Raw genomic sequence first — 26,646 nt, 5'->3', positions numbered from 1 at the left:
TTTTTTAAACTTTTTTTGTCAAGGTTGTTGAACCACTTGAAGTGTGACAAACAGACCACAAAGGCAGCAGCTGGACCCCAAGACTGAACTTTTAAACTGAAGAGCTGGGAAATACTAATCCTGAAGCAAGCAGAAATGGATTTCCTCAGGTTTAGGGGGCCTGAATGATCAATCAGTACACAAAGGACCCCTTCCACTAATAATGTTTTTTTGCTGGGAATAATATATGTAAGAAAAATGGAGTTTTTAACCATTTCTCCAGAGATCCACTGCTTTTCAGAATTACTTGACTGCAGCGATGGTGATGAAGAGGAAATACTAGTATGCGGAGAAGATTTAGAGCTTAATCCTTTTGATGGTTTGCCTTACTCTTCCCGTTATTATAAACTTATGAAAGAAAGAGAAGAACTTCCAGTATGGAAAGAGAAATATACTTTTATGGAAAGTTTGCTCCATAATCAAATTGTGATTGTGTCAGGAGAGGCTAAGACTGGCAAGAGCTCCCAGGTCAGTACAACATACCTGGTTGGGGTTTTTTTATTATTTTTAGAACATTTAATGTTGTACACTTTTCAGAGTTACTATTTTACTAATAATACATATTTTTAAAACAGAAAAATCTTTTGCAATTTACTATTTTTACTATTATTTAATATTTATTATATTTACTATTTACTATATATTTTTATATTTACTATTTACTATATATTTACTATTTACTATTTTTTTTACTGTTCACTGCTGTTTCCCTTTACTTATGTTAGGCACATCAATATCGAGATTTATATTATACTAGTATCCGGTTTCTGTCAGTAGTGTGCTATTGCTATGCCGAGTACTGTATGGTATTGCAATACAATAACATCCAGTTCTGAAGAGTTCAGCTGCAGTGTACACACACATAATTCTACTGAGTTTAGCAGTTCTCAGTGTAGAAACAGATGTGCAAGCATCTATTTTAATTTGAGGTGTTAAGGCCAGAGAGGGAAAGCGAAATACAGAAGGTGGCAGAAGACTCATGCACTCAAATATAGATTTAAAATACGTGTATATAAGCATACATTTAAATAACTTCTTCAAATACTCACAAACAAGTGGCACTTACTTTACATTTGTCCATTACAAGATGTTTTTACTTGGTTAATGATGTCTTTTGGACTTCCGGGTAAATTGAGCACTGAACAGCAACACTTCTCAGACTGTGATTGTCTGACACAGCTTCATAAACAACTGAAAAATCACAAACTACAACTTTTTGTGTACTAAATACTAAATTTAAAAATATCAAGCCCTTCCTGAACACTGAAGACCACGTGCATTAACTACTACAGTTTAAAATTCAGAACCAAATATACACATAACCTTGGAAAAATTCTGTATAAAAATTTCTTGTATCTATCAGTATGTGCACTGTAAATTATTGTTTTGTTTGTACAGCTAAACACCACATCTCAACTTGTAAACCTATCAACTATATACTTTAATATGTATTACAGAATGTATCAGCTAAAATCCTTCCCTACTAAAATTACAGGTGTATTTCTACTGTCTTCAGAGAGGCCATGGCTAAATGTAAAATACTTTAGGATTTATTTCAGATTGCGTTAGTATTTTATCAATAAATCATCCCTTCTACATCTGGCTGGCCACTATTTTGTACATTTGGAGAATTTTATTGCCTCCTCCTTAATAATGACTAAAGTTGTCATTTTATTCTTTTTTTGCCCATCATCACATTGAACGCCCAGTGGAAACGGTAAACTCTGCAATGCCTGCATTGGATTCAATGCATATTCTTACTTCGAAAGTGTGTTTTGGTTCTGATTAGTGCTATAACAGGAAAAAAATACAGTGGATTTGCAGGCAGGTCATAAGAGAAGGTGAAAAAAGTTCTGAGGGAATGAAGGATTGTAAGGCTGTTTCTCAGGGAGCAGTAACGGTCTTTCCCTCACGTCAGCCAAGAGCAAATGCTTTTTCCAAGAATACGCAATTACTTTACAGAACTCATATTAAAAGGCATCACTGAAGCCAAGATGTCAGTTGACTCTAAACACACAAATATCCCCTAGGACTATCAAATTCTTTTGTAATAATATATAACAACCGAAGTCTGTTACCGCAGCAAGCAGAGAAGAATTTTCAAGCAAGTGTTATAAGCCAAAAACATTATTGTTTATGATTGGGATCAGGCAAAAACTTTCCTGCAGGTAAAGCTGTAGGATAATTACTGTTGCAGGGCATCTCATATCTGCCAGAGACTTTCATGCTGGACACTGCTAGAGATCACATATGGAAGTAGAGACATCATACTTCTCATTGAAAATTCCTATGCTCCTATAAAAAGGATACACACCTACCTGGTGCCTGGAATATTTTTTGGAGTGCAAAGTCTTTAGCCCTTGTCATTGACTTTAATTTATACAAAATGAACTTTGCATAATAATAAACTACATGCTAAGATACATTAGCTTTTTCAATTGCCCTTAAACAAATTTAATAAGATGTAACACATTGCTGGCTGTTTTTTAAACATTTTTAGAAACATAAATAATTATACAGGAATAAATTATATGTGGCTGATGCACCTGGTTTATATATGTTGATTAAGTAAAGGATTTGAAACCTAATACATCCACTAAAATAATATTTATAATGTAATTTTACTTTCTCATGACAATAACACATTAGTATTTTCTAATGTTGATTTTTCTACCGTAAATATATAAATTAGAGAGCTACTGCATAAGTTTCTGGAGCAGCTCAGTTTCATTTTTATTTGTTTATGGAGTAATCAATCTGAAATTACATATATTTACTATGGCATCTGTCAGTTTGAAATCCTCTTTTTCCTGGGACATGTTTCTCATGTCAAGCACCTGAATATGATATAACATGGGCAGTTTTACTACTGAGCCAGCTGAGAAGCCCCTGACAACAACTGCACTAACATTGTTGGATCAATCAGGAGATGCTTAAGAATGATACTGCCAGTGTTACCTGCTCCCCAGAGGCCAATTCTGCCGCTTCTGCAATATATTCAAACTAATCTAAGTCCAGTTGAGAAATTCCCAGGTAAACCTTCTGGCCCATGTCACTCCAACTCTTGACTATTTAAGAGATTCTGGGTCTGGACATTTATCAAGGCAGATAATTTCTGTGTTAGGTGCAGCTCACCCATCAGTAGTCAGGCAGACGATAAGAGACGGGTGCTCAGGTTGATTTAGTTCTTCCACACTGTCTACTTCTTTTGCATTACAGTCTCTGCTAAGTGTGTTAAATACCAAATATGTCTGTTTTCTTATTTACTTAGATTCCTCAGTGGTGTGCTGAGTATTGCCTTTCTGTCCGCTATCAACATGGCGTAGTCGTATGCACCCAGGTCCACAAGCAGACAGCAGTGTGGCTGGCACTGCGTGTAGCTGATGAAATGGATGTCAACATTGGCCATGAAGTGGGCTATTTTGTCCCATTTGAAAGCTGCTGTACAACAGACACTATCCTCAGGTTTGTGTGTTTGGTTTTCAATGCCTTCAAACTAATATGTAGCCTATAGTTCTTTGCAAGTGCAAAAGTTTGCAGCTGACAGCACTCCAGTCCCTAGCTCTTCATTGCACCACTCCACTAATGTGGTCAGGACAGATAACCTAACAACCAGGGGGAAACATTGCTATAGTTGCAAAAGATTTTTGCATACAGTATGAAAACAAAAAAGCCCAAATCTGCTTTATGAATTTGTGTATAATATTTTAAAAGGCAGATACTGGAGATTTTGTGATTGATCAATAAACTGTAAAAGGCTTGAAGGAGGTATTCTGTGCTAAATTGTAGTAGAGATTTAAGTGGGCAAGGTTACCGTCTGTGCAAAACTTCATTAAGCGCCTCAGTAACCTCCATATCATTCCACTTTTTCTTTCTCTGTTTTCCAGTACAGGAGTGTTCATTACCATAAGAGAACATGGGATAATCCATCACAAAGTAAAGCTGGAATTTAAAAGCAATCAAAAATCACGGCTAGAAAACAGTATATTCAGTAACAAGAGAAAAAAGCGTTTAGGAGGATTTTTAAGAGATAAGAAATGCACTTAAAGTATTAAATATAGGCAGGTGACAGCAGCAACACAGGGATTCAGATTTTGAGCCTCTCTGAAAGTTGGAAGAGTTATTTTCTCTGGTTCCTTAATATGGCAGGCACAAACTATAACATCTAGATCATAAGCCTTTTTCCCAGTCACTGATTTCCAGTGGAGAAGAGGATACTCTACTCACCACTTCTGAAAATCAAGTTCAACCACTCTTCCTTTTGTGTGTCCTTTCTCTTTCACGGAGAACTCTGTAAGCTTCATCCTGCAGCACATCTTCCTGCAGCTGCTCGTGATGTGAAAGGGAGATGAATCCTACCCTCTCCCACATCGAAACTTGGTTCAAGAATTCAAGTCCTGCTGAGCAACACAGCAAAAAAATATCATTTAAAAAAACTTTCAGTAGCAGGAATAATAGGGATAAAAGTGAGGACGACTTTACGGTATGAATTAATCTCTCACCTTGGTTTTGGCACTGCCTCAAGTGCTCATGTACACCTTCTTTTCCTCATCTAAAAGTATTAGTTCCTAGCTTGAGAATTGGTTATGGCATGCAATATGCTTGGGTAGTTTGGAAGATGAAAGGCCATATAAGTTATGATTTTAGGGCAGATGTATTTCTTCTTTTGCCTAGAGCATCCTTTCAACCATAGTGCCACTTAGTGTCATTGAATTACATTGAGTTTCTAGCTACTTAAAGAAGGATTTAAACACATAGTTGAGACTGTGATACTGGCTACAAAATAGACCCTCTGTTCTTATCAAATCTTTCTTGTTAGAACAGAAAGAACCAAGCTGCCCCCAAGACCCTGAATTAATTTCTTACAATCAAATCTGAATATTTCAAGAAACTTTGTAGAGTTTTCTGTTTGTATGTTGCAGATACTGTACAGATGATATGCTACAAAGGGAAATGATGTCTACACCTCTTCTGAACTATTATGGCGTTATCATCTTGGATGATGTGCATGAAAGAACTGTTGCAACAGATGCATTAATTGGCCTTCTTAAAGATGTCTTGATATCAAGACCAGAACTGAGGCTGGTAATACTCACTGCGCCTCATATGTCCAGCAAACTGCAGAATTATTATGGCAGCATCCCCTTCATAAGAGTGGAAAACAAACACCACGCAGAGGTTGTATACTCTTGCAGCATTCAGAAAGACCACTTTCTGTCTGCACTAAGACTGCTCTTTGAGATACACCATGCAAAAGAGAAGGGTGACATTGTGATCTTTCTGGCATGTGAACAAGTAAGTTATTAACTGATTCCAATATTTCTGATTTTAATCAAGAAACAATTTACATCTGTGTTTTTATATGACTTATAAATATCTTGTTGCCAGTATCTAAGACACCAGACACTGCCAACAGTTTTTATCATTTCAGGTTTTTTTCTACAAAGAAGTTATGGTATACATAACACTATATTAAATATATATACAGCATAAACCAATACAAGGAACTATCAGATCGTCTGTAGGCTTAAAGAAAGGCCATCATCCTTCTGTGTGATGCAAAAAGTAGCAAAGGCGGCACATGGGGACAAGGGCCATAGATGTAGGGAGATAATACATCACAACCTATTCTGGCATTGGGCACACCACACTTTGTGTTATCCCTGTTTTGCAAGAACGGACAGATGTCCAGTTTGCATAAATGTCCTACTTCACATGAATGTTTTTGCCTTAAACCTGCCTAAAAGGTTCTTCCATTTGCATTCTCCTTTATGGCTGCAAACTTCCTAACCATTTGTATACACAACAGCAGGAGGCACATGTCAATCCGGAGGTGCTACAGATAATGCAGGAATTTGCATGGGCTTGGCTATTTTAAATAGTGGCATCTCTGAATCCCTGAAGACAGCAGTGATGCCCTAAATCCACTGCTGCCAGGATTGCACGATCAGGTCCTACTCCAAAAAATTTCACAGTACTTTATAACTGTCAAAGCAATCTGCCCATCAAATAAACATTCCAAGACTTGAAATTCTTATAAATTATTATTATTTATTTCCTGATAGTGATCTTCAACCTTCCACTTTGTATCATTAAATCTGCTTTAGTGCAACAAGTTCACGTTAGTAGCTTCAGGAGATAATGACTTTTCACAAGCAAAGATAAATTGCCATAAACTACCCATGTAGAATTGCTTTTCACTGTAAAAAGGGATGGTCATGTAACACTTTCACTAATGCTAATTATCAGTTGTAAACTTTAGAGACACATGCTTTACGAATGATGAATTAATGAATTCTCTGTATCATTTCCCATATTTACAATAAGTAATGAAAAGAGACAAAACACATAGTCTTTCCATTTCGAAGGACTGGGAATAAAGTCTTATTTCTGCTAAAAAATATTTGATGGGCAAATCTCACACAATACTAAAATAATAATTTCTTTCTTGCCAAGAAGAGATTACTTAGTTGTCCCTCTCATGATGAACAAAACACTCACTATGAACTGTTACCACACAGTTCACATCCCGTGCATTCTTGCTTAACTGTGATTTAAAGTTTCATATTGCTAATGGCTCACTGTTCCCTAGCACTCAACTGTCTTTTAGGCTGAACAAAAATATGAATAAACTAAGAACATTAAGGTTTATGAGTTGTCTTGGTGCCGGCCTTGCTATTAGATGCCACTGTCGTATCTTCATAAGAGTTTTTATAGAATACTTTCAACCTATAACTACTATGAATGTAGTGACATTCTCAAATAGAAACTCAATCTGGTTTCTCAATTTTGAAAAGTGTTTGCTAATAAAAATGCTTTTGAAAAAAAAATCCCTTTCAAACTGAACAAGTCTATGAATGATTTTTGTATGCCTTTAAAAAAAAATCGTTGACAACACAAATGATTTTATATTTTAAAAAAAGACTAAAACAACAACAACAACAAAACCTTTTACGATTTATATTCGACCCCTGAATTTGTGGACTGTTTTAAAGGTGATGTTCCATTAACACAGCTTAGGGACATTTTACTGACTTTATTAAGCCTTCATAGAGTTTATTAATCATTAGGAGAGACACCCTCCCCCCCCAAACAAAAAATCTTCACAATACTTATATGTTCTTAAATACAACAATTAAGGTAAAGTAGGGAGGTTTCTGCATACTTTTATCTTTTTATGTATTGTAGTTGGACTAAGAACATAATGGTAGTTTCCAAAGTGCCCCAAAGAGGGGCTCTGCCATTTTAGCCCTTCCAGTGATGGGGACAGTAGGGATTGGAGAAGGTTGGAGCAGTGATTTGCTGTGATCTGTTCTGACTCCAGGAGCATCCGTGCACGTGGCACCTTGGCCAGCAGTGCAGGTCACCCCGTTGCCAGCCCCGGGGTGCGCCGTGCACATATAGTGCGCTATCTCCCAGAGGACACTGCCACTCAGGGCACCCCACATGCATAACTTTGGTTCCAGCAAAAGAGAAAACATTCTGGGCGCAGCAGTGGGGTACCTGAGTACCTGCTACAGCATTACCAGCCCTACACACACGACAAATTTGCACCAAACTCTCTGGCACTAAATCACTGATGTGGATGCATCTTACATGTCCTATATACATAAAATTTAGTGACCTTTTTGTAATTTCTCAGCCTTGCTATTCCTACACTATATTTTTGGACAACTGTCTTCCCCTGGAGGTTGGTTTGGATATGATTAAAGCCAGAAAAGACTATTTTGAAAATTGCAGAAGAGAAGAAGACATTTCAAAAAACAGCCCAGCTTTTCCCTGGTCTATAGTTAGCGGATACAGTCAGTAAATTCTCATACATAGTTCTGTTCCCTTTTGTTTGCCTTTAATTATTAATCATGTAAGATTTAAATGTTGTTATACTTTGATACATAGTTAAAATTCATTTTAAAGTAAAAAAGTTGCTTTAAAATTAAATATTGATATTTGTTTTACATATTTGAGAGGGAGGGGAAAAAAAATATATATCTTTCTCCTGATTACAGGAAATTGAAAAAGCTTACCAAATGATCAGACAGGAACAGTCTAATTTAAATCCTGACCTTGGAGAACTCATCCCAGTTCCTTTATACCCCACAAGACAAGACCTAATTCCCAAACCAAATCAAGACAAACAGAAATGCTGCAAAAAATACAGAAGAAAAGTGCTACTCACCACAAGCTTTGGAGAATCTTTGATTTGGATTAAAAAAGTAACCTTTGTCATTGATGTTGGTGTTGAAAGAAGAAAGGTTAGTAAAGTTAACCAGAATCAGTATGCCAAAAAATGAACTATGCATAAGATTTTTTTCAGGGTGGGGTAAAGGGAAATGTGCAGCTAATAGATTGATGCAAATGGTTTCTAAAGGATCAAGTATTTTTATATTCTTTCATAAGTCAGATTCTATAATATTTTTAACATTCAAATTAACAAAATTTAAATACCTTTCATGGACATCTGATGTGAAAACCAAGCAAGAAAACACAATTACTTCCTAAATTCAGTCAGAAAAGAAGTCTTCAAGTTTCTAAAGCCAGATTAACACTCCCAGCTGAAACTGCCATTCATTTGGGCACGAAACAATTGACATTTCACTTGCAAACTATATCTCACTTTAGTTTGGGCCTATCAGTCATAATTATCTCTTCAGTATCTTATAGATAAAGCAAAATACAATCAGTTCTTGGCTACCTATTGGCAGATTACCTGGTTTAGTAGATTAACCTCATCCCTTGTTTAACAACTTTGTAATCAGTGTAGTGCCACAGATCATATAACGCCACAGGATGCTCACACAGGGAACCACTCCTTTTTAAAGCTGCTTGTGCTCCTTCCGGATACATGCTTCCATCTAAGTACCTCAAAATGCTGCGATTTATCAAATTAATCTTGACCTTTTACATTTCATTCTATGTATGTCCTCAGTTCTTGTTTTCCACCCTATCCTGGGAAGGACTAGTGCAGCTGCAAACACGTATCTTTTGTTTTTTTCATTTATACAAATCTGATGTCCTAAAGAATGAATGACTATGTAGGAACAAGTCATTACATGAATTGGAAAGCTGCACTACTACAGGCTTTGTAATGGTCCTACGTGTTTTGCTAGTCAAAATAAATATTGCAGGAATAGGCAAAAGAAACAATATAATACAGTTTCTTTATACAATCCAGAATGGAATCACCAAAATCAAAGTTAAGTGTTCCTGAAATTTTGGACCAGGGATCATTAACCCTGATTAGCCTTGAAAGTAGTTCAGGCAAAAGCTTGGGAACTGCCACTACCTTTCATTTGCAAAAAACTATGTCTAACACTATCATTTTTAAAAGGTTCTCATATGGGAGTTTTAAACTAACTCATCCTCAAGTCAAGGAAAAAAAATAAAATTGTTATACTTTTGTGTGAAACTAACAAAAGCCTAAAAGCAGTTTTCAATTAGGCCATGCATAACAACTTATTTCTGGAACTACAGTTGTCTTGGATGACGGAAATTAATCTCAATTCCACAGTAATCTGAAGCCCAAAGTAAAATTCAGTGCTTCCAGACTTCTGTGAAGCAGAAATATGAAGCAATGGGAACAAATCAGTTTCAACACAGTCCTGATGGCCATCAAATCACCTCTATTGGTTATGCAATTTTTACCCTTTAATTCAACTATTTTGTTCTAACAGCTAAAGTTTAGTCCTCTAATATTGATGCCTCAGCAATTCAAATTCACATTCAGTCCACACGGCTAAAAGTCAATAGAACATAGAGGGAACAGGCAAAATTTTGTGCAGAAAAAAATCCTGCATAAGTCTTGCAGTTGGGATATATAATAAATTTACCCAGAGGAAAAGAAATTTGTCCTCTGCACTGAAGCTCATTTTATCTTTTTTATTAAAGCCCTTCTTAAAGTAGACAAAGTTGATTCAGATAACATGATTAGAAAGTTGCCTTATCCAGATGTTTTATGTCTTGCCATATACTACAGAAGCTTAGGGACATCATCTGGTGGTCAGAATAGTGAGTGAATTGGCTCCTCAGTTTAATCAAAATAAAGTACAATTAAGAAAAAAATAAAATAGGGCATTGTACACCTTTGTTACAGTCCTTGTCTCCTGTACTGAAGTGACAGATTTCAATATTAAGACAACAATCTGGAGTTATGGAATAAAATGCTATCAGACAATGTTGGGATTCTGTCATTGGAAGAAATAAATAATCTTTTTTGATGCTTTTCTCGATTATACCATAGGTATACATTTTGTGCTTTAGTAAGGTACATTTCTTCAGAAAAAAGACATTTATCTTAGAGTATACTTACAGAGTTATTGCAAAACTTAAGTGTCTGTCAATTTATCAAAGTGCTGACTGCTCTCATTTCCAAGCTGGTGAAATATGTAGTATAAAAAGAAATGAAAATGTTACTACACTTTCTGTAAAATGACCTAGACAAAAATTCAATACAGACCATTAATATTTTTGTAGTCTTCACTTATCTGATGCTTAATATCTCTTTCATTTAAAGGTGTACAATCCTAGAATCAGAGCAGACTCTGTTATAACGCAGCCTATCAGCAAAAGTCAAGCAGAGATGCATAAACAAATTCTGGGCATGTCTTCATCAGGTAGAATTATTAGCTCAAAATTTAAATCCATTAGCTCAAAGTATTAATAGAATCAATGTGGCAATGCAAAAAAAAAAAAAAAAAAAAAAAAAGTAATTTTCCTGAAATCTCTTCCAGGAAAACTCTTCTGCTTGTATCCTGAAGAATTTACATACAAAGAAATGAAATCACATCTACCAGCTAAAATACAGGAATCTAACCTAACTAGCATGGTTCTCTTTCTGAAGAGGATGGATATAGCAGGGTTCAGACACTGTGACTTCATAAGCAGGCCAGGTAATGATGATGCACCAATTTTCCATATTTTTATTATTATTTTTGCAGTTATTTAAAGATTAATTTTGTCCTGTTATTCACAGTACTGTTTTTTATTGAAGTACTTGTAACAATATTGCTACTGCTTTTACCACTTATCTGCTAGAACCATGCACAATGCAATAGTTGCACTTAGAAAAATGGTAACGTGTATGAACTGTTTGCTCTGAAAAAGGCCATAAAGTATCTGAATGGAATTGGAATGAAAAAATCAATATTCCAAATATCTTCTTATCTAGGTTTCATATTATTTTCCTGGAACCCACAAAGAAAATCTGTCCCCCATCGTACAAGGCATTGTACACATATCTAATAAAACATATTCCTTTAATCAAAAGTTTACAACCCAAATAAACTACTGTTGTTACCTAGGAGATATATTTGGAGGAAATCAGCTTTCTTCTTATCCTCCAGCATCTCCCACCTCAAATTTACAATAAGCCGTTACTTAAGGACAATATTATTTATAAAATAAAGCCAAATAAACTTTCAATACTAGACAGGGAATACTCTGAATTTTGAAGTAAAAGTGTGAAGAAAGGGGTTGCTTTTTTTTTTATTTTTCTGACTTCATAGTTTAGGGCTTTTTCTATAGAATTATATTCTCCTTTGTTCTGACCTACCACAAAACCCAAGTACCACTGCAAATTCTGCTATTGATTTGAAGCCAATTAAACTGAGGGAAATAGTACTGATTTCACTGGTTTGGGGATCATGTGACCTACTGCTAGCTTCATTTATTATAATTTTCCAGTGCAAATAGGAAGAATTCCTATATTATCCTCCCTTTCCTCATGCACATACACAAAATTAGAACAATCACTTGTCTTCTACCTGTTGTGCACTGTAATTAATCAGTAATAAAGAGTTTAACTTCCACTGTTGCATGTTGTGATAGATTGTAAGTGGAATTTTTAAGTAGAATTTATTCTACTTTTCCCTTGACTGCCTGTTTAGCAGAAACATGCGTAAAAGAAATGTGAAAAAAGCATTGCCAATCTGAGCGGTAATTCATTCAAGACTGATGAGAATTAGAGTATTTTGGCCCTATGAGTGTCACCTCTTGTGTCGAATCTAGGAAACCTTAATGGAAGATGGTTATGGAATACAGTTGGCTTCCACTCAAATTTAGGCAGTATTTTACCAAAAGAAAAAAAATAAAATTCTAAAATGTATTGTTGCTTTTACTGGAGAGAGGTTGTGGCTGTCCCATCCCTGGCAGTGTTCAAGGCCAGGCTGGATGGGGCTTTGAGCAACCTGGTCTAGTGGAAGGTGTCCCTGCCCACGGCAGGGGGGCTGGAACTAGGTGATCTTTAAGGCCCCTTCCTACCCAAACCATTCTGTGATTCTATGATTTAAAGGCACAATGGAGACAGTTGGTATTCAGAGAGAACGAAACGCTAGAGGCATTTAAGGAATTCACAGATGTAGGAATTCTAAGTTTTGTCTGTATTTTTGAGATAATGCAGCTGAAGAAAGCATCTTGCTGATGTGTACAAAATTGTAAAGGCATTTGATGAATGCATCAGCTTTACTTGGATTGGCATCAAATATGAAAAAGTTTTTGCTAACTAGATCAAAAGCGCAAGGTCAAGGTATTGAAAAGTTTGAGGAATTACTGAAACAGCGTGAGGAATGTTAGACAAACTCTTTGAACAAAGAAAAAATCCCACAAACACTGTAGGGGGTCCACTGAAAGGAGATGAGAAAGTCTGCACAATTTCCTCGTCTCCTTCCTGTCTTAAGGCCCCACACAATTAAACATTTGAAACATTGCTTTAATTGTCTAGTACAACGCTTCCTTTATCCTAGGATAGATCACACATTGGCTTTTTTTGCCTTGGAGCTTTCTTTTTCCAACTTCTGACTGGGCAACAAACCTCTTCCCTACTAATACTTAAGTTATATCCCTACCACAATTCTCCAGAGATGACTATAAAGCTCACAGTATCGGAATACAGACAGTTTGAAGTATCTGGTTGGTCTGAAAGAAACAGAAATACTGAAGGAAGCAAATTTGTAAGGGGAGTTAGTTATTGTATTAGACCAACTTACAGAACTCAAAATATGTCAAGCTTTCAAGCACATAAAACCTTCTTTTGGGCCCTCCCAAGAGCTTTGGGTCAATGATCTTAGCCTGTGAAAGCCCAAGTTTTCTCATTCTGTGCTGAGATAGCCCCAACCTGCCGTACACACTCAATGCCACACAGGTCTCCAGTGGCTAAAGAAGCACGACCTTCTCCAGCAGAAGTAGAGACCGAATGTAAAGTCACACCATGGAGTCCTTGCTGCCCAGTTCCAAATACCTTTGGTATCCAGTTAAAGGGTAGCCCTGAAGCTTTTTCATTGCTATTCACTAAGGTCAAATAGATGTTACACCCTTCTGGATTATGTACTGCAGGAGAGTGTTGCAGAGTAGGCAAAGAGAAGAGCTATCAGAGATGTAAAGCATCCTTTCTTGAGCAAGAGATTTTAGCTTCCCAAGAAGGTTTCATTATCTTTGCTGCAGTTGGTTTAGTTGCATAAGCCTTCTGTAACCTGAAGTGATAAAAAAGGCTGAGGAGGAGGAGGAGGACTCTCCAAGACAGTATACAGACCTAAGTGAAAAAGATGAGCAACAAAGCTCACAAAACAAGCAGTGTGGCTTTTCTGACCCTAAGAAAACTCCTGGGCATATCAGTTCTTATTCACATCTACTGCCAATGCATACAAAGTCAATTTGCCCACCCTCGACCAAACATGCCACAAGATCAACTGGACCAAAAAAACCTCCCACAAACAAGCAAACAAACAGACATGGCAGTATTTCTATATGCTCTCATTTGACCTGGCCAAATCATACAGATGCTAAAAACACAAACAGCCTTTCTATTTCTGCCCAGCACAGTTTGTCCTGGGCTTGGCTATTCCGTGTCTCTTCACCTCCTTGGACATGATTTCCCTTTGAGTAAAGCAAGTAAACACATTGCAGCATCGCCCATGTGCCACACATGCCACAGGCTTTCCTATCCACCATTTCTGTTCAGCTAACATTCTCAAGTTTTCTTTGCAATTGAAACAGATGGAGCCTTTGGGTTCTTTTAACCCAAGGTGAATTTTTCCTAAACAAAATAATGTTTTCACTGAGATGACAGAGTAACGTATGGACATGAACTACTGAACAAACAAATCAAAAGTACACCAAAATTCATAGCAAGAATTCAAAGAGAAGTACTTCACAGTCCATTCCCTGTACATGAAGTAGAGAACATATAACAGATAAGTAAAGAAACAAAAATTACATCAGTAAAACATTTTATTTCTGCTCAACAACAATGTGCATAAGGTTTTTTTCTGCTGCTCTTTGAGGAAAAATAAAAGCCTGGATTAACTCTGACTCATTACTGCATTGTGAAAGCAACAAACATGTCAGGCTTACAGCTGCTGCATTTAATTCACACTATAATCGAGATGAGCAAATGCAGTGGACTTGTTACCCTTTTTAGAATTCATGAGCCATATGAAAATGTATTTGGCACTGCAGCTCTGAAGTGCATTATTTGAATTCCTGTGCCACTATCATAGGGATGTGTTTACATTTTTATCAGTTAATCAGCTAGATCTTTACTGTGTTATATAATGGGACAAAAGAACTCCTTTCCCATAGATTGCAGCAGCATTATGTATTTTTGTAAATCACGGGAAAATCCTTATTTAAAGTATGCAAATCAGTATAAAGATGAAGCCATGTAAAATTTCCATAAGAAATCAAGGTGAAAGCAGTTTGCATATGCTGCATTCATGCAGAATTACCATGAACAATTTTCAGATTAAAATATTTGTTGATGGTCATGGATACCATGACTTTTGAGTGCTATGCTATTATTATAACCCCACTGAGAATATATTTCTAGAATATCCACAACAACAAGAGTTGTATAAATGCATATAATTTCAAATTGTTTCAGAAACAAAATTTGTGTATCTTTTCATTAGAAACAGACTGTTAAAGACAGAAACTCAATGCACCATGTAAAGTCTGCTCAACAGAGGTCACTTCATGGCAGATTCCTTATCTTAAGTTCACTTGTTGATTCTTTGATGTCTTAATTTCTGCATTTCATCAACTAAATAGTATTATATATCTCTTAATGAAAAGCTTTCTGATAGCATAGACATGGCCACATACCTCAGTCTTCACTGCACAAATCAGTGGAAAAGCATAAAAGGAATTGGAGGAGGTAAGGACCAGACAGCAAACACACACTGGAATCAAAGTATGGACTGGACAACCTGATGCTTAGCAGCAGTCCCCTATCTATGGGATAAGAGGCATCAGGAATGACAGTCACTGCAGTATGTATAGCCCAATAACTGAGCACATACCACACAATGTAGACAATTGTTTAGAATAGGGAGCTGGTATCACAAAGGGCATCCCAAAAATGAGAAGGGGTAGCCCTCATTAGTAGGTTAAAGCCGGACTACTCTCATGCCACTTACCAGAGAGTAACAAAAGAAACCAAAGTGATTCAAAATATTTTTTATGACATTATAGAATATTCTTTAAATTATACTCTTTGTGGATATACATGTTGCACAGTCACGTACATGCTTTGAGGATGACACAAAGCAGATAGAAAACCAACTTCACTAAACAGTCAGTGCTATCCCTGGTGTGTGGATATTACTCAGTATATTTGTGTTAAGAAAATGCAGGTCAGCCTCTGTTCTGGCTGTCCCTGCTAGCAGAAAAGCACAGTAGGGACCATTACCAGCCAGCTTGGAGGAGTGAAGACACAACATAAGGGGGAATGGAAAGATCGTAAGGTATGAGTTTGGAAAAGTAATTTTTAATCATCAACTATAACTCTAATTTCAAAATAATAGTTACGGAATTGGTGACTTCAGAGCATGACAGACTCAAAAAATCCTACCTCAGAAGCTACAGGGGGGAAAAAAGAGAATCAAGATGAAACCTGCACACAGAAGCTTGTCCTTGCAGAAGAAAAATTTTTGCATAATTTGAAGAAAACTTGGCACTAGATTTCTCCATATCTTCAGTTTGCTATCCAAGGAGCAATGTTAAAAAACAGTAACAGAAAACGCCATTCCCCAGAACTGTTCTCCCTGCAGTAATTACTTTGGCAGTTCTTCATGCCGTTAAGCCTAACAGAAGCTGGAAAAACTTGTGGTTTGCCAGGCAGTGAATCAGCTCCTTAAAGACAACATCCCTTCACCTGAAATTCATGTCAGCTCTAACTTTATAACAGTTATTTCCGTGGAAAGAAAAGATCTGTCAAGGAAAAAGTATTTTACATACTCAACATTTTCACAGAGTAGGAAACCAGAACACAGGACCTGTAGATCCTCTAGATAAGCATGATACAGCAGTTAAATGGATATTAAAAATCATGAAATTTACGTTTCATTCCTATCTCTATCATTCACTTCTTACAGAACCTTGGGCAAATCACTAAATCACTTGCTTCCTTACACAACAAGAATAATACTTTTGTATTTATTTTATCACACCTTAAGCACTTCAATTTCATCCATGTCAGATGTGATACTGAAAAGAATAAAGGTGCAGCTACCTTTAGAAACATAACTTACTCTGTTCATGTCAAAGTGACAAAAAAACTCTGAAACAACGAATATCACTTTAAGTTAGCCTGAAACTCTCAGAGAAACGATTTCAGTGCTAACAATAACATTTAGTTAAGTATTTGCTTTACTAAGCCTAAGTATGATCAAGAGTAGGATCTGTATTTATAGAAAAATGGCCAGATTTCCTGAAACAAGTCCAGAGCAACCCAGTCTTATGTAGCCAAAGAACACAGGCACAGGAAAGAAAATATCAGATAAAGAAATACCTTTTAAAATTCCAGGGATGTGACAGTTTCTTGCTGAAAATACAGGACACATCTTGAGAGCTTCTTTTTAACTTTGCTCCTGTGAAAGCAGCAGTCAAGTCACAAAGCCTTGTGGTTTGCCTCGATGGCAGCAGTGGTTGGCGTTGGCAAGCAGCCCTAAAAATAATGACTCTTGCTAGAAATCATTGTAAGACAATGCAGATTTCTGTTCCTTAAAAAGAGCTTTCCATATCTAAACGCTTACACTACTTTTGTTTTATCATAGTTTTTATTTAAAAAGGAACCATACCATAAAGAACTCTCAAATGAGAGTTTGCTCTTCTTACAATGGCTTTTTATTGAGTTTGTGCCTCAAAATGCAGACCCATACCTGAAAGCCCTATTCTGTTTTTCTTTTTTTTTTTTAATTGTTCCTTCACCTGCTGTAATCTACCTTTACTATCTTGTCTTTTCTAGCACAATAAAACTCCAGGAGTCTTCATTTTCTTTTTTTTTTTCTTTTTGTAACACTCATAGCAAAATAGGGAAGTAATTTGTGCTTATAAATCTCAAGGCAACTAACTCTAGGGCATAAAAATGCAAATTACTGATGCTACCAGGGAATTGAAAATGGCTGCCATATAACCATATATTTTGTAGGTTCTAGCACAAACTACTTTGTTGATTTCTGGAAATTAGCTTTCCATGATTTCCTAGTAATTACTATATGTCTGAATGACCATTTTACTCTCCCTGTATTTTCAGTCACCGATAACCTATTTACTGCCACTGACGCTTATTCTTCATCAGCTGTTACTTTTCATTTCTTTAAACTTCCTAAGTATTTTCTTCTCAGATGCTTTAGCTATTGCAAGGGCTCATCTTTTATCCCATTAAACCTCATATGTCTGATAAGAAATGTTCTCTCTAGACAGAAACCCCTCATGTTGTACAGGCAGAGATACGAACTCTAATACTGAAATGAAACAGGTCCACAGTTTAAACAGGAATTTACAGACTCATGAGAGAATTTCTCTAAAAACTAATAGTAAGTGTTTTAAAATTAAGTGAAGTCACAACACTAACAGATTCACAGGCTGGAAAAGTTCTGTAAAAGCTCACATAAGGGGAATTAATAAACTATTTTTTCCCTTCAAACATTAGTAAAAGAAAAGTTTTAAAACAAAAGGTGCTTGCTTGCTTCCCATTTTACCTTTTTCTTTACCTTATTATAACTAGTTAATTACAGTGATGGCAATAAACTAGCAGTTCACTGCTAATGAAGTAAAAACCCAAACTCAAGATTTTCCTGCAGGAAGGCAAGGCACCTGAAGTGCAGCGTTATGGCTAAACATGATGTACCAGCTCCTTACAGGCTTGCTTTTTCTTTTAATCTTCATGATGAAGAAGTAGCCTGCCAAAACAGGTTCCCGTTCATACTGAATTCAAGCAAGAAACTATTTCTAGGCATCTACTAATGGAGATAAAAGAACAAATACACAACCTGCCTGTGTGGGTAGCTGCGGTTGTATTTTGGTTTTTTTATTTAGAGATTTTTTTGACATTAATATGCAATGTGACAGCAGCCCACAGAAGCCTGAAAAATTGCTGGTGCAGTCATTAATTTCCCAGTGCTGGGTATGCTCGGCTGGGGACAAGGCCAAGTCCTGCTGTAGTGGAATTTTTGCCACCAACTTCAATGGGACTAGAATTTAACTTGTTATCCATAAAACAGAGAGAAAATATCAAACAGTCCCTTAAACTGGAATAAGGAGAAAGTTGCTGCAGTGATAGGAGAGCAGTTATGAATTTAAATGAACTGGCACTCATAAAAGATATTCACCATTACAATAAGACCTCAAATAGAAAACTACCTTTGAAAAGGGCTGGGACGAAATAGCCTTCACACTTCAAGAGTTCCCAAATTTCCACCAATGTCCTTCATGCTGTAGCAACTACTTTTTGGAGAATGTAGGCTTGACAACTTCCACTCAGCTTTCAGGTTCACTCTCTCTAGCCGCAGGACTGTAGCCACCGTGGTTGCACATAAAGCTCTTCTATGCTTGTTTTGCCAAAGGGACCTACTTGCATCAACAGCAGATTTCCTATAGACCTGCTCGAGTTCTCATTTTAGGTACCGATTTGCTTAATCCTGTCCTTTCAGACATGTTTTCTTATCACTGCAACTGTGAGGGTCTGAATTCCTTACACCATTCATTCATCAGAACAAAATGTCACTGAGAAAACACTTAGACTAACTTTTTCAAAATCTGAAAAAAAGTTAGAATAACGCTTCAGATTCTTCTGGCACCATCTATCAAAAGAAAAAAAACAGTCAATAATAGTAAAAGGGTTAGGGTATACACAAGCTGATTCTGTCTTCCATTGCCTCAGATGCAGAAAAGCAAGAGAAAAATAGTGGAAACAAAAAAAGGTAAAGGAGAAATGCAGCATGATACTTAATGAGAAAGGAGAGTCTTTGTCAAACTCCTTTGTTATTTACTCCCACCCAGCTGAGAGCTTCAGAAGAGCTACTACAAATGCCATCTTTTGGTGTATCAAGAAATAACTGATAAGATGTAATGATAACTGATGAAAGGTGTGTTTGTGTCCATGGGGATAAGCCACTTCTCCTGTATCTTCAAATCTTGTGGGTTGTTGATTTCATTCACCCTCATTCATGAAAGAGGAAGACAGACCTATGACTTGTGCAGGTACTCCTCATAGAATAAGCTTAATATGCCATTGATCAAAACTGAATTAATTGAACAATTAACTGAATTAATTGTTGATACTCTAGCAGTCTTCAGAAAAAGCGCATGGACCACTTTAGCCTGAAAGCTTGGTGTTCAACATATGCAAAGCAAACCTTCCTACCAAACACTCCTGGCAGGCCTCCACTTGCATTTACCTAACTTCTAAGATACAAACTCCATCACTTCAGTCTTTGTTCTCCTCTGCTTTCACTGTTCAGACGCCCATCTTAAATGCTAAACCCTAACTCGTTATATCCTTCATGTTTGCCTCTCTTCAGTCCATCTCGTATTCATGCTCCCTACTCTCTGTGTGGTCCAAATTCACTTATTTCCTACTTTTTTCCCAAATCAGTTTCTCAGCCTACCTGATTATTTTCCTATATTCACTCATCATTTTTTCTGCCTCACTGTTCGCACTTCTAACTATGGAGGTTGTAAGGAAGTTATAACCTACAATAAGGGAAAATTGAACATTTAATTTTGGGCAGTGAGAAAGTACAGCCAACTGCTAGGGAGACATTTTCTTTTACTATGTTCCCATTTTTCTTCTGACATCATGAGAAACTGTGTAAAAAAATAATAATAGCTTTAAAAAAAAAAAAAAAAAAAAGGCAACCAAGAGAACTCCAAATACCTGCAAGAATGGTAAAACATCTACAACTTCTGTAGATGTTTGTGTATCTCTCAGCACCCCTCAAATGTGACCACCCCTCTCTAAAATGAACGTACACAAAAAAAAATACCTGAAGACTACCAATAGTGGAAGGAGTTTTTTACATAGGCTGGGTGCAATACACTATTCAGCACTGTGTCTGGACTTTTGACAAAAACTGTTCTGACACAAAAAAAATCAACAAAGTTATTTGCAGCCCTATAATTGTTAGCCCTTATTTTCTTCCTCTAGAACGTTCTCAGCCTTCCGTTCGTCTCATTTATTACTTTTTCTTCTTACTCATTGTGAAATAATAGAAGCTGACTTCCATTATTTTCATACAGGAAATATACAACTGAAATACTATAATGAGAATTCAGACATTCATTTATATGTAGCCATTCTCAAGAATTTGAATTATCTTTCCTTTTTATTAGCTCCCGAAAGCCTGATGCAGGCTTTGGAAGATCTCGATTATCTAGCAGCCCTGGATAATGATGGAAACCTTTCTGAATTTGGAATTATTATGTCAGAATTTCCCCTGGATCCACAACTATCAAAGTCAATCCTGGCTTCGTGTGAATTTGAGTGTGTTGATGAAATGCTAACCATCGCGGCCATGGTAACAGGTACTTGTAAATAATGTCTTACTGCATGGCTTGTGCCACCTGCCAAATCCACATAGACTCTTTCAAAGTCCTATTCACAAGGGCAACCCAAAGGCAAACTTTTGTTATTCACATCCTGCTTATTTCAAGTAAATTAATAACTTTGGCTGTTTAAGTCTTGACTTCAAGCATGCAATGAAACACAAGTAATGAATCCATAAGTAGCGCTCCATTTCCATGCTTCAGCTGCCCCATTAGCTTCCAACCTTTTGTCAGAAAGCATACACAGGACATCCCTTCAAAATGAACATTCTTATCTCACACTCATGTACATTTGTTACAGACTGGAGCAGCAAATTAGGAGAAACTCTAATTATAAACAATATTGAACTGTTGACCTACAAAGAATTACTTTGTGATCTTGTTTCTCCACTTCAAATATTTTATAAAACTAATATAACCTTAAGTATCCATACCATTCTGTCCTGATGGATCGCTTTGCTCCTACATGGCACTGTGAGACAAACCAGCTGGCCCCAAAGACTGGACACATGAAGTCTGGACTGGAACATTTATATTAGAAGGTTGTTAACTATAGAACTGCTTTCATATGATGCGATAGAACTTTCAAACCAACGCATAAACCCCAGAGATTTAAAACTTTTTCATTCTGTGAAAGCTGCTATTGAAATCTTAATACATCAAAGATGTACAAAATCAAAGATTTTAGGATAATTGAGAGGAGGGTGACTCCAGAAGTTCAAACAGCAAATAATGATGATGACTTCTCAGGATCCTACCAGACAGTGCAGGACAGGGCTAGACTTACATCCCTTCGGGTCTCAGTGTTACAGTGATGGTGGCTCCAGCAATATTTAGCTCTCTTGCTTCTCTCCACAGCAGCCTCCTAACCATATAGCACTATGCTACTGATTTTACTGCATAACTCTAGTACAGAACCAATGCTTGAGAGCTATCTACTGCTCAACAGCCACAGCTTAACCTTGCCTATAGAGAATGTTTTAGCATGGCATTATTGTTCCCTCTGGGCAGAGCACATCTTAGGCCCAGAAATTGGTGAGGAGTCTTAGACAGCAAGGACATGAACACACAGGATACCATGCTGAATTAGTTGTTTTCCTTATAGAACAACTTGGTTTTATGCCTAAACTGGCTTGATTTTTAATAGTGGGCCTAAAATTGTGATAAAATTTTTAAGTACATACAATAAATGTAAACGATTGAGCATAGGCACACTTTAGTTTTTGAAAAGCTCAACCATCTCAAAAGACACAATTATGTAGCACAGTACCACAACAGAAGTAAAAAGCACTGGAAGGCACAAATTTCAACATACAGGAGCAAGTAAAGGCATTACATCCATAGATTTAGTTTCTTTCAATATTAAAGAAACCATATGCTTGGATTCTGGATAAACTGGAACATGCCATTATGAAGCATTTTTGGCACCAGTCTAGGAGAAAGCTGCTCACCTTCTTTTGTGTTTGCAGCACAAATTAACTAAACAAGATTGAAAGAACATCCACATAAAAAAAACCTTAGTGAATGCAATAGATTCAGTTCTTCAGCAGCAATCCAACACTGAAGATTAAAGGGAACCGAGAAAGGAAAAAAACAAAAATACCAGTGGAGTTACTATCTGTGCACGCACCTGCGTATCTTAATAACCACTGGCTTGATTTTTTTCTAAGCTCCGAATTGCTTCTTACACGCACCTCCTGGAACAGAAGAGATTGCTCTTACTTGCTGGCGAAAATTCTCACACCCTGCAGGAGATCACTTCACCCTTATCAATGTCTTCAACGCCTTCAAGGAAGCCAGCGCAAACTCTGCAAGCCAATGTAAGTGTACCCATACCAGAAAAAATGAAGCACACTGTAACCAATTTTGAAAACACAAAACAAAAATCTGAATGGTCATTGTTAGCATTAATTAATAAACCCTTTTTGAGTGATTCCTTCTAGAATTACTAATTTGCAGGGAGAAACCCAAAATAGTAGACATTGCAAATGAGTATTAGTTTTAGTTTACTAACTAATTGGAAATGACCTAGGGCAGCATACCTCATCCAACAAGGATACGTAAGCACTATTACAATTGTCATTTTAAGTGATACTGTACAAAAACAGAATGATGGTTCCTCCTGTAAGAGCACATAATCAATGTTTAAGATGTGAAGTGACAAAGTTGAGGAGGGACTTGATTCCCCCAGCAGCCTAACAATTCTGGTGTTTTTTCTGACAGCTGTCAACTAAAAGGAAAGTTTAAGGGAAAAAATTGAAAGTAGTGAAGTGCACATTTACAGGAAAGCAAATAAAAGCCAGGGGGACTGCACAGCAGACAGCAGCTCTTCACAGCATTTTCCTGTGCTCAAACATCTTGCTCAGGTTCATTTAGCCTGAGTCCAGTACTTGGAGTGCTAAATTTGCATATACTAACTAAAAACTTAGGACAGAACAGTAGGATTATTTCATGTTCAGTCATGCTGAATGCTGAAGAGAAGTCCAAGAGAAGCTGTCCTTCACCGGCATGCAGGATCATCACCAGCATTACAGATGTGATTTCAGTTCCATATCCTGGCCTGAATCCAGAAAGCCTGAAAATAGAGTTTCTACTCATTCCATTTGAATCTATTACTTTTTACAGACCAAATAAGGGATTTTGAATATTTTTATGCAGAAAGATATAGCTAAAATTCTATAAAACCAAGTAAGGATATCAAGTATTGCCCACTTACTTTACGAGCAATATCAATGAGCCTAAGCTGCCCACATGGCTCTTGTTATCAGAATTTTGGACAGCTCTGACATAGCTAGTCGCTTCAAAATGTTTTTAATCTATTGCGCCAGTCAAAGAGCATTTTATAGTGCAGTATTTCTGTGGATAGTACCTATCAGTAAGACTGCTTTAAGCCAAAATACTGTTTTTTCCTCCACAGACTACAGTAATGAGAAATGGTGTCGCGATTATTTTCTAAGCTGTTCCGCACTGAGGATGGCAGAAATTATCAGAGCCGAACTAGTAGAGATTATGAAGCGTATTGAACTTCCCATTTCAGAACCGGACTTTGGATCAAAAGAAAATATACTAAGCATTAAGAAATCTCTCTTATCTGGTTACTTTATGCACGTAAGGAAAAATACTGTGGTTTCATCTTACTGCATTGTTAAGTTATATAGAATGTTTTCAGAGAACTTAAGTTAGGTAGTGAAATCTCTCGATCATCAGAAAGGATAAAAGCCATTTTTCCCAAGTGTAACAAACACTTTTGCCGATGCCAATCTTCTGTCTGGGGTTTAGCTATCACAGCATGAAGTCCACACACTTCCCTGCAAGAGGAAAACTGTCAATATGCCTTTCACTCACAAAACTCTTTTACCTCAAAAAATTCTTTAACTTGTAATATTCTCTCAGACGTTATTGCCTTTTTGAAGATGTTTTTGCGAAAATACCCTGGAAACAGAGAATCGACTTGTTGAGTATGTTTAGATATACATAATATACAGTTTTCTTCATCTCAACCAAATGAGGTACTCTAACTGTAGTTGTAAACATGAACAAGAAAGATTTAATATATTCCCACTCAAAAACATGCTTTCCTTCACATCACTATGCTCCGCCTAAATACAAGAACGACTCCTCCAAACTACACTACTTCAAGTAGTATTTTAAAGTCTTACAATTCTTTAATACGTCTGTTTTCACACAGACCCTTCAAAGCCAAGTTCAGATACTTATTGTGTAAGTGTGCCCTCATTTGTTGCAGACAGTTCCCTTTCAAATATACTGATCAACATTTTCTTTAACCCTAAGCCTCATTTCATAGTATCCAGTCCCTAGCTTTCCCACAGAAATTTGGGAAGAGGTTTAGGCTCTCCAGTTGAAAGTATCTGAATACAAGTTTAATTCCTGGGTTTAATATAATAGGCAAACACTGATCTATGCATCTCATACATTCAATTAAGTAATGGATAACTCCTTGCATTTTTTTTTATTAGATTGCTCGTGATGTAGATGGCTCAGGTAACTACTTAATGTTAACACACAGACAAGTGGCCCAGCTTCATCCTTTCTCATCTTATTATAACACCAGAAGGATTCCTGAGTGGGTTTTATTCCACGAGTTTAGTATATCAGAAGACAATTCCATCAGAGTCGTCTCCGAGATATCACCCGATCTGTAAGTTAACAATGATGAAACTGTTTCTTCACTCATACCTCTATCACAAAAGCAAGTTAACTTAAGTCACAAACAGGATAAGGATGTGTGTGTATATTGAGAGCAATGCTTGGAGAAGTCAACGCCAGTCATCTCCTTTTCCTTCATCTCTGCCATAAAAATAGCTATCGTCTGGTTCTGTTGAGAAAACATTCCGAGCATAACTGATTCACTCTAGGTACGGATGTGGGTTAAAAAAAAAAAAAAAAAAAAAAAAAAAAAATCAGTAAAATAGGCATAAGAGAAGAGGACAATTTTCATACCTAGTCAAGCAACAAGAGGAGTTGGCATCACTGGAAAGGTGAAGAAATTGTTGCTTTTCATACTTTTTATATTCACTAGTGAGTATATATGGGATAAATTTTATTTCTTTGTTGCCAGTATTGTTCTGTCACTGTGTGTAGCTTTGCTTGATGTCTTCATTTTCGTTCAAAACACTCACTGCATTAGAGCTCAGAACTATTAAAAAAGGGAAGAACTGTGATCTCCCACCCTTACTATTCTTTTCATGCAAACGAAAACACCATTTAAGTCAGCCTTTTTTATTTCCTTATGCGTGCTGATCTGTTCAGGTAATGAAGTAAGTCTCAATGTCTGCTGCTGCAACTGTAATCAATTCTTCCATTGAAAAAACACCTTACAAGTTGCAAAAGTTTCTTACAAAGTACAATATAAATGAAAAAAAATCAAGGAAGAGTTAACACAGCAATGTACTCATAGATTAATCTAGCTGGAAATTTCTTTGTTCCCTGAAAAGCTATTTTCCAGCAAATCTTTTTCTCGACATGTTTTATGTACCCAGCCAGCTAAATCATCCCATATCAACTGTTTATGGATTCAAGAAAAGACTACAGTCTTCCTTCTGCAAAAATCTCTTTACAACGAGAATATACATTTCACTGTCCTATCTTTTCTATTTCCAATGTTTATAAGAAAGGCTTTTTCATAATTTTATTGAACCCAAAATAAGTTCAAATCCAGAAAAATTACTATTTCATGTGATCTGCAGCATTGAGAACTGAACGACAATCACCTGAAGTGTAGACTGAGTACATTAAGTGCAAGTCTACTGAAAGCACAAACTACTACTACATCTTGCAGAGTTTTGGTTTTGAGTTGAAATACCAACTTTGTAGCTTTATGCATCAGCATGTTGCTGATGTCTGTTGTACAAGCCTGGAAATAGCTACTCAAACATTTCAAAATTCAATTAAAAAGAATAATAATAATGTTTTGTCTTCTTTCCTCACCAGATTCGTGGAGCTGGTACCTCAGTATTATTTTAGCAATCTCCCTCCTAGTGAAAGTAAGGATATTCTGCAGGAAGTGATCAATCACCTGTCACCTGTTTCAACCATGAAGGAGGAACAGAAAACTAACAATGACAACAAAGAAAATGAAAAATTTCCCCAAAGTCCCACTGAACAAAGATGTATTATTCAGTGATTTTAGACTGAACTATCATATATTGGACAAATACAAATAAAAGCAGTATATGCAATATACATCCCCATCTTAACCCATGTAATTATTTCAAACTTTTGACATAAACATATTTAACAGAAGAAACATAGAAAAAGCACTTTTCTCAA

At 36.6% G+C, this 26,646-nt stretch overlaps 1 protein-coding gene across 1 annotated transcript; it reads left to right on the top strand.

Moving 5' to 3' along the window:
• Nucleotides 1-237: 237 nt before the first annotated feature.
• DHX32 (DEAH-box helicase 32 (putative)) lies at nt 238-26,500 on the top strand. Its single transcript, XM_075026600.1, has 11 exons — nt 238-507; nt 3,311-3,504; nt 4,962-5,334; nt 8,046-8,291; nt 10,550-10,649; nt 10,767-10,925; nt 20,644-20,835; nt 22,527-22,676; nt 23,774-23,964; nt 24,834-25,015; nt 26,308-26,500. The coding sequence occupies exons 1-11, from the start codon at nt 238-240 to the stop codon at nt 26,498-26,500; spliced, it is 2,250 nt and encodes a 749-aa protein (XP_074882701.1).
• The last annotated feature ends 146 nt before the right edge of the window (nt 26,501-26,646 follow it).

Source organism: Buteo buteo, chromosome 4, assembly GCF_964188355.1.
Source record: "Buteo buteo chromosome 4, bButBut1.hap1.1, whole genome shotgun sequence".
NCBI classification, from domain to species: domain Eukaryota; kingdom Metazoa; phylum Chordata; class Aves; order Accipitriformes; family Accipitridae; genus Buteo; species Buteo buteo.
This window is presented reverse-complemented; position numbering and strand designations above follow the sequence as displayed.